Source organism: Coregonus lavaretus, assembly GCF_964263955.1.
Source record: "Coregonus lavaretus genome assembly, contig: HAP1_SCAFFOLD_175, whole genome shotgun sequence".
In the NCBI taxonomy this organism is placed as follows: Eukaryota; Metazoa; Chordata; class Actinopteri; order Salmoniformes; family Salmonidae; genus Coregonus; species Coregonus lavaretus.
In genome coordinates, this window is record NW_028164027.1 from 90,298 (window position 1) to 106,065 (window position 15,768).

The 15,768-nt window shown below is 46.7% G+C and overlaps 1 protein-coding gene across 1 annotated transcript in view; it reads left to right on the plus strand.

Moving 5' to 3' along the window:
* LOC311117532 (uncharacterized protein) overlaps nt 1-7,394 on the plus strand; it is a gene marked incomplete at both ends in the record, with an annotated part of 32,404 nt that extends 25,010 nt beyond the window's left edge. The window contains 2 exons of the mRNA XM_084192452.1: nt 6,766-6,875; nt 7,233-7,394. Of these exons, the coding sequence (XP_084048578.1) occupies nt 6,766-6,875; nt 7,233-7,394 (272 nt within the window). The remainder of the gene's footprint in view (nt 1-6,765; nt 6,876-7,232) is intronic.
* Nucleotides 7,395-15,768: the final 8,374 nt, after the last annotated feature.

Consider the following 15,768-nt stretch of genomic DNA (forward strand, 5'->3'; position numbering starts at 1 on the left):
CCGGGCTGGCGACGCGCACCACCGACTTGGTACGGAGAGCAGGAACGGGCCGGACAGGGCTGACGACGCGCACCACAGGCTCGGTGCGAGAGGCAGGAACAGGCCGAACCGTACTGGGGACACACGCCACTGGCCCTATGCAGGGATCAGGAACGGGCCGGACCGGACTGGTAATACACCCCAGTACGTTACAGATATTCTTTGTTAGCTAGCTAGCTTCTTCCAGGAGAGTCCCTAGCAACTGATTAGCAACTGGTAACCAATTCAGCTAGCTAAGATAACTGTACAGTTTTATGAAAAATAGTTACTTTTTCAAAAGCCTTTCTTCTTTGTTTGTTGCTTGTTTTGTCTCTTATTCAGTCTTGCAGTTTTCTTTTCTTTTTTTTCCGATGTACTTCACTCTAAAAACTCATTTTTTCATTAGCTGCTGATCTATTTGAAATTTTTGGAATAGTATCTCTCTCTCTCTCTCGCCATCTCTCTCTCTCTCTCTCTCTCTCTCTCTCTCTCTCTCTCTCTCTCTCAATCGCCATCTCTCTCTCTCTCTCTCTTTCTCTCTTTCTCTTTCTCTCTCTCTCTCTCTCTCTCTCTCTCAATCGCCATCTCTCTCTCTCTCTCTCTCTCTTTCTCTCTCTCTCTTTCTCTCTCTCTCTCTCTCGCCATCTCTCTCTCTCTCTCTCTCTCTTTTTCTCTCTCTCTCTCTGTCTCTATCTCTCCAGTCTCTCTCTCTCTCTCTCTCTCAATCGCCATCTCTCTCTCTCTCTCTCTCTTTCTCTCTCTCTCTTTCTCTCTCTCTCTCTCTCGCCATCTCTCTCTCTCTCTCTTTTTCTCTCTCTCTCTCTGTCTCTATCTCTCCAGTCTCTCTCTCTCTCTCTCTCTCTCTCTCTCTAGAGACTGGAGAGAGATAGACTGGAGAGAGATAGACTGGAGAGAGATAGACTGGAGAGAGATAGAGAGGGACTGGAGAGAGAGAGAGAGAGAGAGAGAGAGAGAGAGAGAGAGAGAAAGAGAGAGACTATCTTACTCAAACTTGATCTTTATCCATAGATTACACATTCATTTTGGATTTTAGATTAATCCATAGAGTAAAGTCCATACCAGACAATAGAATGGTTCAAGAGTGCGTCTGTTCATACCGCTAAACTGTTTAATGAGCACTAGGTGGCAGTGTTTCATCGTGTTTGTTTGCAATATAGTGTGTGTTACAGTTTTTTTTTGTTTTATTTAACCTTTATTTCACCAGGTAAGCCAGTTGAGAACAAGTTCTCATTTACAACTGCGACCTGGCCAAGATAAAGCAAAGCAGTGCGATAAAAACAACAACAACACAGAGTTACATATGGGGTAAACAAAACGTACAGTCAGTAACACAATATAAAATCTATATACAGTGTTTGCAAATGTAATAAGTTATGGAGGTAAGGCAATAAATAGGCCATAGTGCAAAATAAATACAATTTAGTATTAACACTGGAGTGATAGATGTGCAGAAGATGATGTCAGTTACTATTTGCCTGTCCAAAATTGTAATCAGTAACATTTACATTTACGTCATTTAGCAGACGCTCTTATCCAGAGCGACTTACAAATTGGTGCATTCACCCTATAGCCAGTGGGATAACCACTTTACTTTATCCTATCCCAGGTATTCCTTAAAGAGGTGGGGTTTCAAATGTCTCCGGAAGGTGGTGAGTGACTCCGCTGACCTGGCGTCGTGAGGGAGCTTGTTCCACCATTGGGGTGCCAGAGCAGCGAACAGTTTTGACTGGGCTGAGCGGGAACTATGCTTCCGCAGAGGTAGGGGAGCCAGCAGGCCAGAGGTGGATGAACGCAGTGCCCTCGTTTGGGTGTAGGGACTGATCAGAGCCTGAAGGTACGGAGGTGCCGTTCCCCTCACAGCTCCGTAGGCAAGCACCATGGTCTTGTAGCAGATGCGAGCTTCAACTGGAAGCCAGTGGAGTGTGCGGAGGAGCGGGGTGACGTGAGAGAACTTGGGAAGGTTGAACACCAGACGGGCTGCGGCATTCTGGATGAGTTGTAGGGGTTTAATGGCACAGGCAGGGAGCCCAGCCAACAGCGAGTTGCAGTAATCCAGACGGGAGATGACAAGTGCCTGGATTAGGACCTGTGCCGCTTCCTGTGTAAGGCAGGGTCGTACTCTCCGAATGTTGTAGAGCATGAACCTGCAGGATCGGGTCACCGCCTTGATGTTAGCGGAGAACGACAGGGTGTTGTCCAGGGTCACGCCAAGGCTCTTCGCACTCTGGGAGGAGGACACAACGGAGTTGTCAACCGTGATGGCGAGATCATGGAACGGGCAGTCCTTCCCCGGGAGGAAGAGCAGCTCCGTCTTGCCAGGGTTCAGCTTGAGGTGGTGATCCGTCATCCATACTGATATGTCTGCCAGACATGCAGAGATGCGATTCGCCACCTGGTTATCAGAAGGGGGAAAGGAGAAGATTAGTTGTGTATCGTCAGCGTAGCAATGATAGGAGAGGCCATGTGAGGATATGACAGAGCCAAGTGACTTGGTGTATAGGGAGAAAAGGAGAGGGCCTAGAACTGAGCCCTGGGGGACACCAGTGGTGAGAGCACATGGTGCGGAGACAGCTTCTCGCCACGCCACTTGGTAGGAGCGACCGGTCAGGTAGGACGCAATCCAGGAGTGAGCCGCGCCGGAGATGCCCAGCTCGGAGAGGGTGGAGAGGAGGATCTGATGGTTCACAGTATCAAAGGCAGCAGACAGGTCTAGAAGGACAAGAGCAGAGGTGAGAGAGTTAGCTTTAGCAGTGCGGAGAGCCTCCGTGACACAGAGAAGAGCAGTCTCAGTTGAATGACCAGTCCTGAAACCTGACTGGTTTGGATCAAGAAGATCATTCTGAGAGAGATAGCAAGAGAGTTGGCTAAAGACGGCACGCTCAATAGTTTTGGAAAGAAAAGAAAGAAGGGATACTGGTCTGTAGTTGTTGACATCAGTGGGATCGAGTGTTGGTTTTTTGAGAAGGGGTGCAACTCTCGCTCTCTTGAAGACGGAAGGGACATAGCCAGCGGTCAAGGATGAGTTGATCAGCGAGGTGAGGTAGGGGAGAAGGTCACCGGAGATGGTCTGGAGAAGAGAGGAGGGGATGGGGTCAAGCGGGCAGGTTGTTGGGCGGCCTGCAGTCAATAGTCGCAAGATTTTATCTGGAGAGAGAGGGGAGAAAGAAGTCAAAGCATAGGGTAGGGCAGTGTGAGCAGGACCAGCAGTGTCATTTGACTTAACAAACGAGGATCGGATGTCGTCAACCTTCTTTTCAACGTGGTTGACGAAGTCATCCACAGAGAGGGAGGAGGGGGGGGGGGGTGGGGGGGAGGATTCAGCAGTGAGGAGAATGTGGCAAAGAGCTTCCTAGGGTTAGAGGCAGATGCTTGGAATTTAGAGTGGTAGAAAGTGGCCTTAGCAGCAGAAACAGATGAAGAAAATGTAGAGAGGAGGGAGTGAAAAGATGCCAGGTCGGCAGGGAGTTTAGTTTTCTTCCATTTCCGCTCAGCTGCCCGGAGCTCTGTTCTGTGAGCTCGCAATGAGTCATCAAGCCACGGAGCTGGAGGGGAGGACCGAGCCGGCCGGGAGGATAGGGGACACAGGGAGTCAAAGGATGCAGAAAGGGAGGAGAGGAGGGTTGAGGAGGCAGAATCAGGAGATTGGAGGGAGAAGGATTGAGCAGAGGGAAGAGATGATAGGATGGAAGAGGAGAGAGTAGTGGGAGAGAGAGAGCGAAGGTTGCGGCGGCGCGTTACCATCTGTGTAGGGGCAGAGTGAGTAGTGTTGGAGGAGAGCGAGAGAGAAAAGGATACAAAGTAGTGGTCGGAGACATGGAAAGGAGTTGCAGTGAGATTAGTAGAAGAGCAACATCTAGTAAAGATGAAGTCAAGCGTATTGCCTGCCTTGTGAGTAGGGGGGGACGGTGAGAGGGTGAGGTCAAAAGAGGAGAGGAGTGGAAAGAAGGAGGCAGAGAGAAATGAGTCAAATGTAGACGTAGGGAGGTTGAAATCCCCCAAAACTGTGAGGGGTGAGCCATCCTCAGGAAAGGAACTTATCAAGGCGTCAAGCTCATTGATGAACTCTCCAAGGGAACCTGGAGGGCGATAGATGACAAGGATATTAAGCTTAAATGGGCTAGTGACTGTGACAGCGTGGAATTCAAATGAGGAGATAGACAGATGGGTTAGGGGAAAAATTGAGAATGACTTCGGAGAGATGAGGATTCCTGTGCCACCACCCCTCTGACCAGATGCTCTCGGGGTATGCGAGAACACATGGTCAGACGAGGAGAGAGCAGTAGGAGTGGCAGTGTTTTCAGTGGTAATCCATGTTTCCGTCAGCGCCAGGAAGTCGAGGGACTGGAGGGTAGCATAGGCTGGGATGAAGTCAGCCTTGTTGGCAGCAGAACGGCAGTTCCAGAGGCTGCCTGAGTCCTGGAACTCCAGGTGTGTGGTGCGTGCAGGGACCACCAGGTTAGAGAGGCAGCAGCCACGCGGTGTGAGGCGTTTGTGTAGCCTGTGCGGAGAGGAGAGAACAGGGATAGGCAGAGGCATAGTTGACAGGCTGTAGCAGATGGCTACAATAATGCAGAGGAGATCGGAATGAAATGAACTAAACATCTGGGAAAGGAGAGAGCAGGGCCTCCCTCACCAAAAAAATATAACTCTCCCAACTTCCACCTCAGAAACTATAATTGTTTCACTGAACCACCCGAATAAAACTCTCCCAACTTCCACTTTAGAAATTAGAATTGTTGTAAACTACAGCGGTTCAATGTTTCAAGGAATAGACTCAACTTACTTTATTCAGCTAGCTAACTATGACGCCATAGCTAACTAGCATGCTAGCATCCAATAACACACAGTTTAGCACCAATACTTGGTTACAACAAACTACCAATAGTGTGTTAACACACTAAACAGATAATTCGTGTCCGTGTCTAGTTCTTTCATAACGCAGCAATAATTAAACATTGGCTAGCTAGCACAAAGATATTGTATTTAGCTACTACAGTACAGCTAGCTGGTAGTGTTGGCTAGCTAGCAATGGCTGCTGTGTTGACTTTGTTTGAAAAACGGCGTCGCTGCGAACGAATGTAGCTGGCTAAAAGGATATTGTATTTAGTTGCTACCGTTGCTAATAGCTACTAGCCAGCTAGTCCAGGAGGTGAGTTAGCTAGCTAGCTTCGTGCTACACCCGGCACCGCCGAATACAAAAGTAACCTACAATAACTACATACAACAACTACCCACAACAGCCCACGATGCCTACCTATAATACCTAATAATATACAGCCCACGATGCCTACCTATAATACCTAACTACAATCTAAATACATAGTTTAAGCCTTACTCGACAAAGCCCAAGCTATGTATAAAGCCAAACTTACCCGACGCCAGCTGTCTGGGTGGCAGACTGCAATCAGTAGCTGTAATTAAGTACAGCAGCTACCAACCACCTAACGGTAATGCCTCGGATAATGAGGTTAGAAAAACAGCTGAATGGTAGGCAGCTAGCTGGCTCAATTACAGGTACTCTTAAGCGTGAAATAACATTGGAAACAACTAACCACAGTTGCTAAAAGTTACCAGTAGCTACCCGCTAGCTAGCTAGCTTTGTTGGTCCAAGTAGTGGGTTAGCTAGCACTCGTGCTTCGCCGGGGTCCGCCGAATACAATACTTACCTACAATAATTACCTACAATAACCTACAATAACCTACAATAACTACCTAAGTAAACTACCTATAATACCTAACTACAATACCTACCTACAATCTAAATACATGGTTTAAGCTTTACTCAACACCATATAAGAAGCCAAGCTTACCTCCTGCTAGAGAAAACACAACCTCTCCCGACCACCGACAACATACTATAGTTACTAACATAACTTTTGGATTACCCAAACTCAGTAATGTAATCTGATTACTTTCAGTTACATTTTGATTACTGTCCCTTTAAGAGGCATTAGAAGAAGACAAAAAGGATCCATCAAACGCATTTGGTGTGTCATCATAGTGGTCTCTGATTGGTGGTCATCATTTGGTGTGTCATCATAGTGGTCTCTGATTGGTGGTCATCATTTGGTGTGTCATCATAGTGGTCTCTGATTGGTGGTCATCATTTGGTGTGTCATCATAGTGGTCTGTGATTGGTGGTCATCATTTGGTGTGTCATCATAGCGTTCTATGATTGGTGGTCATCATTTTGTGTGTCATCATAGTGGTCTCTGATTGGTGGTCATCATTTGGTGTGTCATCATAGTGGTCTCTGATTGGTGGTCATCATTTGGTGTGTCATCATAGTGGTCTGTGATTGGTGGTCATCATTTGGTGTGTCATCATATTGGTCTGTGATTGGTGGTCATCATTTGGTGTGTCATCATAGTGGTCTCTGAGGCGGGGAGATCAGTGACTAAATCAATGGACAGATGAGACCAGGGACGCTGAGGCACGGGATGGGGAAGGAGTTTTCCTGCTTGAGCGTGCCGGCGAGATTTAGATTGAGTACATACTGAACATGAGTTGACATAGTGTGCAACGTCCTGTGCTAAAGTGGGCCACCAGCATTTCTCAGAAAGGGATTGAGTGGTGCGGGTAATACCTGGGTGTCCAGCGGAGGAGGACCGACTGATGGGCTGGCGGACACTCACAGGGCCCTCCACCGACGTGGAACCACAGGGTGCGGGAAAACAGGTCCTCCGACATCCTGGTCCCCAGGCGGTAATTCTCCTCTCTGACCAGGAGATAGTGGGATTATGGAGTTGGAGCCACGGGAGGCCAAGGATGACTTTGTGCACGGGTGCGGAGGTGATGAGGAAAGGCTTTCCTGGTGCTTGGGTCCCACGGTGAGGGTGAGTGGAGCTGCGACGTGCGTAATGGTGCCGGATCCCAATGGTCGCATATCCAACGCTTGGACCGGAAACAGAGAGGAGAGCGGGTATGAGGTGATGTACAGGGAGGAGGCATGGGCCTGGTCAATAAAATCCCCCGAGGTACCAGAATCCACTAGAGCTGTAGAAACAATAGATGAGGGACAGCCAGCTAGTGTGATCAATACTAAAAAAGGTTTGGCGGAAAGTGATGATGATGGAGTACTCACGCCTAACCCAGGAGACGGATGACCACTGGGCAGTCCCTCTGCTCTCATGGAGTCTGGGTTGGGACGTACCGGACACTGTTGAAGCTAGTTCCCCTCCTGGCCGCAGTAGGGACAGAGCCCCAACTGTCTCCGACGGCGTCGCTCAGCCGCGGGGGAGGCGTGTGGCCCCAGAATGGTCAACGAAGGAGGGAGAGAGGCGATGGAGGTGCAGATGCTCCCGAAGAAGGTTATCCAGATGGATGGCCATCGCGATGAGCGTGTCCAAGGTTAGATTGTCGTCTCAGCACGCCAACTCCGTCTGGACCTCTTCGCGCAATCCTCTTCTGAATAGGGTGCAGAGTGCCGGCTCATTCCATCCGCTGGATGCTGCCACTGTCCGGAAGGTGATTGCGTACTCCGCCGTGGTCTGGCCATCCTTCCGTAGTTGGAGTAGGCGCTCAGCCCCCATCTCTGCCCTCCGGTGGATGGTCGAAGACCCCCCTGAACAGAGCCTTGAACCCCTCATAGGAACCCAGCTCCTCCTCTCTCCCAGACGGCCGTAGCCCAGTCCAACGCCCGTCCGGTCAGCAGGGGTTATAACCGTGGCAACCTTGGACCTCTCGGTGGTGAGGGCGCCCATCTGATGAGGGAAATAGAGGGAGCACTGGAGTGGGAAGCCACGGCATTTGGAGGGAGACCCGTCATATTTGTCCGGGAGGGACAAATGGGCATCACTGACCTGGGCAGACTGTTGGAAGGGCTGGGGTGCTGGCACGCTGGGTCGACTTGTGGTAGAGAATCCTCCGCTTTTTGGAGGTGATGCCCCTCGGGGGAATGTGGAGACGTTGAAGAACGTGGAGGGCCTCATCCATAGCCGTCCCCAGTTGTGCCAGCTGGTCGTGGTGTTCGCTGACCATCTCGGAGAAGGGCTCCAGCTCCCTGGGGACGCAGGGCAGAGAAGATGTCTGGTGCAGAGGAGGCTGGTTGGAGGAGCTATAGGAGGACAGGCTCATTGTAATGGCTGGAATGGAATACATGGAACAGAATCAAACAAGTGGTTTCCATATGTTTAATGTGTTTGATACCGTTCCATTTCAGCCATTACAATGAGCCTTTCCTCCTATAGCTCCTCCCACCAGCCTCCTCTGGTCTGGTGGTATAAACTTGCAATGCTAACCTCTCATGAGGGGAATTTAGCATTTTTTGAGGGTTATGATATTTGTGCGTCTAACTTTCTCACTTATCATTATTCCCGATTTAATTCATTATTCCCGTCACCATGGTAGCATCCACATTAATGTAGTAGTGTTGAGAAACATTATATTCTTATTTACAATAAAAGTGACTCCAAAAGGACACAAAACATTACGTACCATTCATTTCTATTGGGCACAACATAATCTGAAACACAACCAAAATAAACTGCAAATGCATCCAACACATTTGTAGTCACAATCCTGATGTAGTCATTGCGTGCTAGGAATATGGGACCAAATACTAAACTTTTGACTACTTTAATGCACATATAAGTGAATTTGTCCAAATACTTATGACTCCTTCAAAAGATACATAAAGTGATTTAATTTCTAAACAGTAAAACAGTATGTATGAAAATACCCTCAAATAAAAAGGTGACATTCTGTCCTGTACAAAATGCTGGAGTATAGAGCCAAATTAAATGCTTTAGCTTCCCTGTCCAAATAAATACGTAGAGGAGTGTACTTTGGAAATAACATTTCACAGTTTAAATGTTTCCCTTTCACAGCACAGAGGAATGCATCTACACAGTGTACAAAACATTAGGAACACCTTCCTAATATTGAGTTGCTTACCCCCATTTTGCCCTCAGAACAGCCTCAATTCGTTGGGGCATGGACTCTACAAGGTGTCAAAAGCGTTCCACAAGGATGCTGGCCCCCATGTTGACTCCAATGCTTCCCACAGTTGTGTCAAGTTGGCTGGATGTCCTTTGGGTGGTGGACTATTCTACACATGGGAAACTGTTGAGGGTGAAAAACCCAGCAGCGTTGCAGTTCTTGACACACTCAAACCGGTGCGCCTGGCACCTACTACCGTACCCCGTTCAAGGGCACATAAATCTTTTGTCTTTCCCAATCACCCTCTGAATGGCACACATACAGAATTCATGTCTCAAGTGTCTCAATGCTTAAAAATCCTTCTTTAACCTGTCTCCTCCCCTTCATCTACACTGATTGAAGTGGATTTAACAGGTGACATCAATAAGGGAGCATAGCTTTCACCTGGATTCACCTGGTCAGTCTGTCATGGAAAGAGCAGGTGTTCTTAATGTTTTGTCCACTGTTTATGTCAGGGCTTTTTGCTTTCCAATCAAAAGTAGCCTTCAGTGCAAATATTCTCCCTCAATCATGTGTTATGGAGCATGTTTATTTTCCAGGCAATTGTTAACATTTGTTTAGTGTTTACTTGTTTGTCCTCCTCCATCTGGGTTTCAGGCCAAAGCAGTAGAGCAGTGTGAAGGGGAACAGAGGAAGGACAGAGATGGGCACAGTCAGTCAGTCAGTCAGTCTCTCTCTCTCTCTCTCTCTCTCTCTCTCTCTCTCTCTCTCTCACATACACACATACACACGTAATTGTTCCAATGAAATAGAAAAGACAGGCATGTGGTCTGGCCTGATGATAATCCACTGATTAATTACAATGAAAGTTTGCAGAGATTCTGGATCAGGGAAACAATAGGTATCAATAATGCAGTGGGAATGTTCTCTGCCAGCGAACGGCTCAGTTCGTCATGACAGGATCCTGAGCCTTCTAAATCAGTTCATCATGACAGGATCCAGAACCTTCTAAATCAGTTCATCATGACAGGTTCCAGAGCCTTCTAAATCAGTTCATCATGACAGGATCCAGAACCTTCTAAATCAGTTCATCATGACAGGATCCAGAGCCTTCTAAATCAGTTCATCATGACAGGATCCAGAGCCTTCTAAATCAGTTCATCATGACAGAATCCAGAGCCTTCTAAATCAGTTTACCGTGACAGGATCCAGAACCTTCTAAATCAGTTTACCGTGACAGGATCCAGAACCTTCTAAATCAGTTCATCATGACAGAATCCAGAGTCTTCTAAACAAATTACTCCCTCACTGCCTGAGTTTAGGCCCTATGGCTACAGAATTCATGCTTGTGTTGGGGGGCAATAAAAAGGGGAAAAAATTAACAATTCTTTCAAAAGCTAGGTTGCATAAAGAAAAGATGCGCATTTCCCCAACTGACTTGTTGCGGATAAACATCAGTGTGTGATAGCGCACACAAAATGTACTTTTTTCCGCTTAAGTTTTCATGTACCGAATAAAAATCTTATGTTCAATGTGTTTCCATCGCATTTTCAACTCTACCAATAGTTTTGTCACAAAAAACGGTCGTGTTAAATTGCAAATGTACCTAGTCTGTTCTTCCCAAGTACGCTCTAGCCAACAGCTGGCAGATACAGTGTGGGTAGGCTCTGCAGGTAGATTAGTCTACAATACATGATGAGATTATTATGGATTTTTTAAAATACGGTATGACATTACTCGCTTAAAAACTGTGGATGGAAACGTCAGAAGTTATAACGTATAAAAAAAAAATCAAGACAGGTGTGATGAAAACAGGACGTTTCGGTACAATTTTGTAAATGGCTACAGATAATTTATTTCATTCAACATGGTGGGATCTTCTTGTGTCGGTAAAAAATGTATTTTATTTATGCGAGAAATGGCGATGGAAACACCTTTTTATGAGCAAATACTGATATACTAACCATCATATGGAAGTAAAATTGGAGTCACGTGATGACATGCTGTGTGGTCCTCCCACTACAACTCAGGAAACCATGCAGTTTATTAGGATACAGATTAAATAAGTTATAATGAACTTCACAGGGTGGTGAAAGGGCAAAGTGATGAGCTTGATGCTCCTTTCCAATAAATACTGAGGGTCTTATTCTGGTGACGTGATGATCGATGCTTGACTGCCGTTTGACAAATCAAATATTCTCGCTCTTATCCATAATAATCTCATCATGTAGACTACCTACCCACACTGTATCTGCCAGCTGTTGTCTTGAGCGCAGGTGCCAAGACCAGAGGAGGCACATTTGCTATTTAACGCAACCGTTTTTGTGACAAAAACAATTGGTAGAGTTGAAAATGCGATGGAATCACATTGAACTTTAGATTTTTATTCGGTACATGAAAACTTAAGCAAATAATTACATTCATGTAATCACACACTGATTTTTCTCCGCAAGAAGTCAGTTTGGTGGAAATACCACCGAAGGGAAAATGACTACTTGTTTCAGGTTCCCTTTCCACAGGATAAGGTAAGTCCGTTATGGTTTCTGACTGTGTCTCTCAAGGGGTGTTGTTTCATGTGTTTTTAACAGGTGTCTCCAGTTCCTTCTGTAGATTCTCTCGTTTGGTGTTTGTACTATGTATGACCTTGGCTGCTCGTGTTTTCCAAGTTGCCACGTGTTGTCTTGTCTGATCCTGACTCATTCTCCTTCCTTCATGACCGAAAGGTTACGTGTGCCTTGGTCAAAGTAGTGTTTTTGTCTCTGTTGTCTGCTTGAGAGACCGGCTCCTGACATGCTGATAGAGTCCTGGCTTTAACAATCTCTTTGATGTTTGTCTTCAGCCTCCTTCCCATTAGTAGTTGTGCAGGTGAGAGACAGGTGAGAGATAGGTGAGAGACAGGTGAGAGACCTACTCCATCCAGGGGTGTATTTCTGTACTCAGGGAGAGCTATGTAAGGATCTCCGTTGCTGTCACGTGCTTTTTTCAACAGGTTCTTCACAGTCTGAACTGCTCTCTCAGCTTGGCCGTTTGACTGTGGAAATCTAGGGTTCGACGTGACATGTTTGAACTCCCAGCTGGTAGAGAACTCTGACATTTCTTGACTAACCAACTGTCTTCCATTGTCAGAGCACAAATGTTGGGCAGCCCATGCCTTGCCAAGATCGACTTTGGTGCTGTAATGATGTGTTTACTTGTTGTACCACTGAGATTTCTGGGTATTTTGAGCAGTAATCCACACATAGTAGATATTCTGTGTCGTCGTAATGGAAGAGGTCCACTCCAACTTTGGCCCAAGCTCTCTCTGTGATTGGATGAGACATGAGCGGCTCTCTTTTGGTTGTTGTTTTTGTGTCTGTTGCAGACTGCACATTTTGTTACAACGTCTTCAATCTGTTTAGCCATGCCTGGCAAAGAACAGAACATCCCTTGCTCGTTCCTTATGATTCCCACGTGTGCTTCATGGATTTTTTTCCAAAAATGTCTTCTCTCATTTTCTGGGGAACGACAAGTTTTGACCTTTTGAACAGCGGAGTATGTCAAGTCCTCTCTGAATCTTCAGTAGTGCTGTATTTACTTTGCAGCGTTCCCTCGTGTCTGGCCATCCTATTGTAACTGTGACCAGTCTTAACTCTTCATCTTCTGCTGTTGCTGTTTTGAATTGCTGCAGTTTCTCTTCTGAAACAGGAAGTGGATGAGCTCACCATCAAGCAAATTCTCTCTTTGTTCCTTCAGGTATGCTCGGCTCAGTGTATCAGCAAAATGTGCATCTCCTTTCCTGGTTTGTATGTCACATGTAGACTGTATTTCTGAGGTGTCAACAACATTTTCTGCAGTCTGGCTGGTGCTTTCTGGAGCGACTTCTTGAAGATTGTTTTCAAGGGTTTGTGGTCTGAGTCCACCTGTATCTGTTTTCAATACAGGTATTGGTTAAACTTCTCTCAGCCATACACTATCACCAGTAGCTCTTGTTCAATTTGAGCGCATCTCTTTTGACAGTCTGTGAGGGATCTTGACCCGTGTGCGATTGGCTGACCATCTTGCAGGGTCACAGCTCCCAAGCCTTCTGAGCTTGCATCCACAGATAGTGTCACTGTTTTTTTTTTCACATCGTAGCACTTTAACGCTGGCGCATTGCTGACGAGTGTTTTCAAGCTTTTGAAGCTCTGTTCCTGTGCAGACTCCCAGTGCCACTGAACGTCTCCTTACAGCAGTTGTCTCAGTAGTGCGCTGACATCTGAGAGATATTTGGGATAAACTTTGCGAGATACTGCAACATTCCCGTGAACCTCTGAAGCACTGCTTTGTCCTCTGGCTCTGGCATTTGTTGTATTGCTCTGACCTTTTGGGAGTCTGGTTTCAGGCCTTCTTTGCTTAATACACGTCCAATGTAGCGAATTTCTGTCATTCTGATTTTGCACTTGTCCTTATTCAGTTTCAAGTTGATGCTTCTCAGTCTGTCTAGTTGCTGTCTCTGTCTCCGGTCGTGCTGCTCTGTGTCATCACCCCAGACAGGAATGTCATCCATGATGTTTACGACAACTTCCGGACCTTACAAATGCTGGGCGAGGCACCTCTGGAGCAGACGCAATTCCGAATGGCAGTCTCTTCAAAACAGCGTATTGGAACGTGCAGAGTCGGGAGCGCTCTTCACCCAGTTGGATTTACCAGAATCCTTGTTTTGCATCAACTACTGAAAATAGTTTCATGATTGTCACCAATTTGTTTAGCCATTCAGTAGGCTCAGTTTGCCTGACGACATCATCCATGTTTTCCATGCGGTTCAGTTCATCTTCAAGTTGTTATTTTAGTGCTGTGGGCACCTTTCTGGGTGAGTGAACCACTGGTGTGACTTCTGGGTCTATTTGTACATTTACATTTACGTCATTTAGCAGACGCTCTTATCCAGAGCGATTTACAAATTGGTGCATTCACCTTATAGCCTGTGGGATTACCACTTTACAATATGTTAATTTTTTTATTTCTTTGGGGTGGGGTAAGGGGGGGTAGAAGGATTACTTTATCCTATCCCAGGTATTCCTTAAAGAGGTGGGGTTTCAAGTGTCTCCAGAAGGTGGTGAGTGACTCCGCAGTCCTGGCATCGTGAGGGAGCTTGTTCCACCATTGGGGTGCCAGAGCAGCGAACAGTTTTGACTGGGCTGAGCGGGAACTGTGCTTCCGCAGAGGTAGGGGGGCCAGCAGGCCAGAGGTGGATGAACGCAATGCCCTCGTTTGGGTGTAGGGACTGATCAGAGCCTGAAGGTACGGAGGTGCCGTTCCCCTCACAGCTCCGTAGGCAAGCACCATGGTCTTGTAGCAGATGCGAGCTTCAACTGGAAGCCAGTGGAGTGTGCGGAGGAGCGGGGTGATGTGAGAGAACTTGGGAAGGTTGAACACAAGACGGGCTGCGGCATTCTGGATGAGTTGTAGGGGTTTAATGGCACAGGCAGGGAGCCCAGCCAACAGCGAGTTGCAGTAATCCAGACGGGAGATGACAAGTGCCTGGATTAGGACCTGTGATGCTTCCTGTGTAAGGCAGGGTCGTACTCTCCGAATGTTGTAGAGCATGAACCTGCAGGAGCGGGTCACCGCCTTGATGTTAGCGGAGAACGACAGGGTGTTGTCCAGGGTCACGCCAAGGCTCTTTGTACTCTGGGAGGAGGACACAACGGAGTTGTCAACCGTGATGGTGACATCATGGAACGGGCAGTCCTTCCCCGGGAGGAAGAGCAGCTCCGTAGGCACCTTTCTGGGTGAGTGAACCACTGGTGTGACTTCTGGGTCAATTTGTATGTGACGAACTGATGGAACACATCCAAGTCCTGTGAATAAATCTTCATATTCACTCAAAATGTCAGTCTCTGTCGTTTATTCAGGCTTGAATATTTTCTGTATTAATACCATTTGCATACAAGCTGATCTTCCAGGTATTGCAGGTGCATCTTGTTATATAACTTGAAATTCCAGTTCAAACACTTTCTCTTTGTATTGACATTTTTAATGTATTTTGGCTCCATCTGGTGGCCAGAATACGTCACTAGATTGCCAGTTGGATTTTTGCATAGGAATCGCCACTCACTTTCACTTTCAGCGTTTTCAAGTCTCTCTCAAGGACAAGAGGCTACAATCAGCTCCTGTATCCAGCTTTAACAGTACGTTTGTGGTTGTTTACTGTCAGTGTTTCTGTCCACTGCTCTTTCTCAGTGTTTTTCCCTCATTGACATTCACTAGCTGTGCTACACACTGCACTCTACTCTGTTTCACTTCAATTGTCCCAATGAACATGTCCCCATTTCCTGCTGTAGTCTCCCTGTCAATTCCGTCAATCCTCCGGGTTTTCTGCCCGTGTGGGTAAGGACCACATTTTGACGTAATGATTTTTTTTTCTGCTCTGCATATCTGACCGTATGCTGGACACTTTATTGGTTCATGTTTGTACCCACAACGTGCGCATTCTCCCTGAGACCACAACGTGAGCATTCTCCCTGAGACCTCTGTTTTACTGGCTGGGCACCGTCTTTTTGCCATTTCTGTGTTTTTTTTGTTTTTTTTTGCTTATGTACCTTGTGAACCTCGACTTCATCACGAAGCATTTTTAGCTGGCTCTGGCTCACTTCACTAGCGCGGCTATTGCTCTAGCTAGCAGGAGATCTGGTTCTCTGAGTAACCTGCCTCGTACTTGGTCATTGGTGATTCCACACACAACTCTGTCCCGTATCAGTGACTCTGTAAGTTGTTGAAACTCAGTCTTTTTCTTATTTTTTTTTTAAATCAGTCACATAAGCATCAATTGACTCTGTTTGTCCTTGCACTCTCATAAAAAAAGATAAGCCTCAGGTACAATACCAGTCA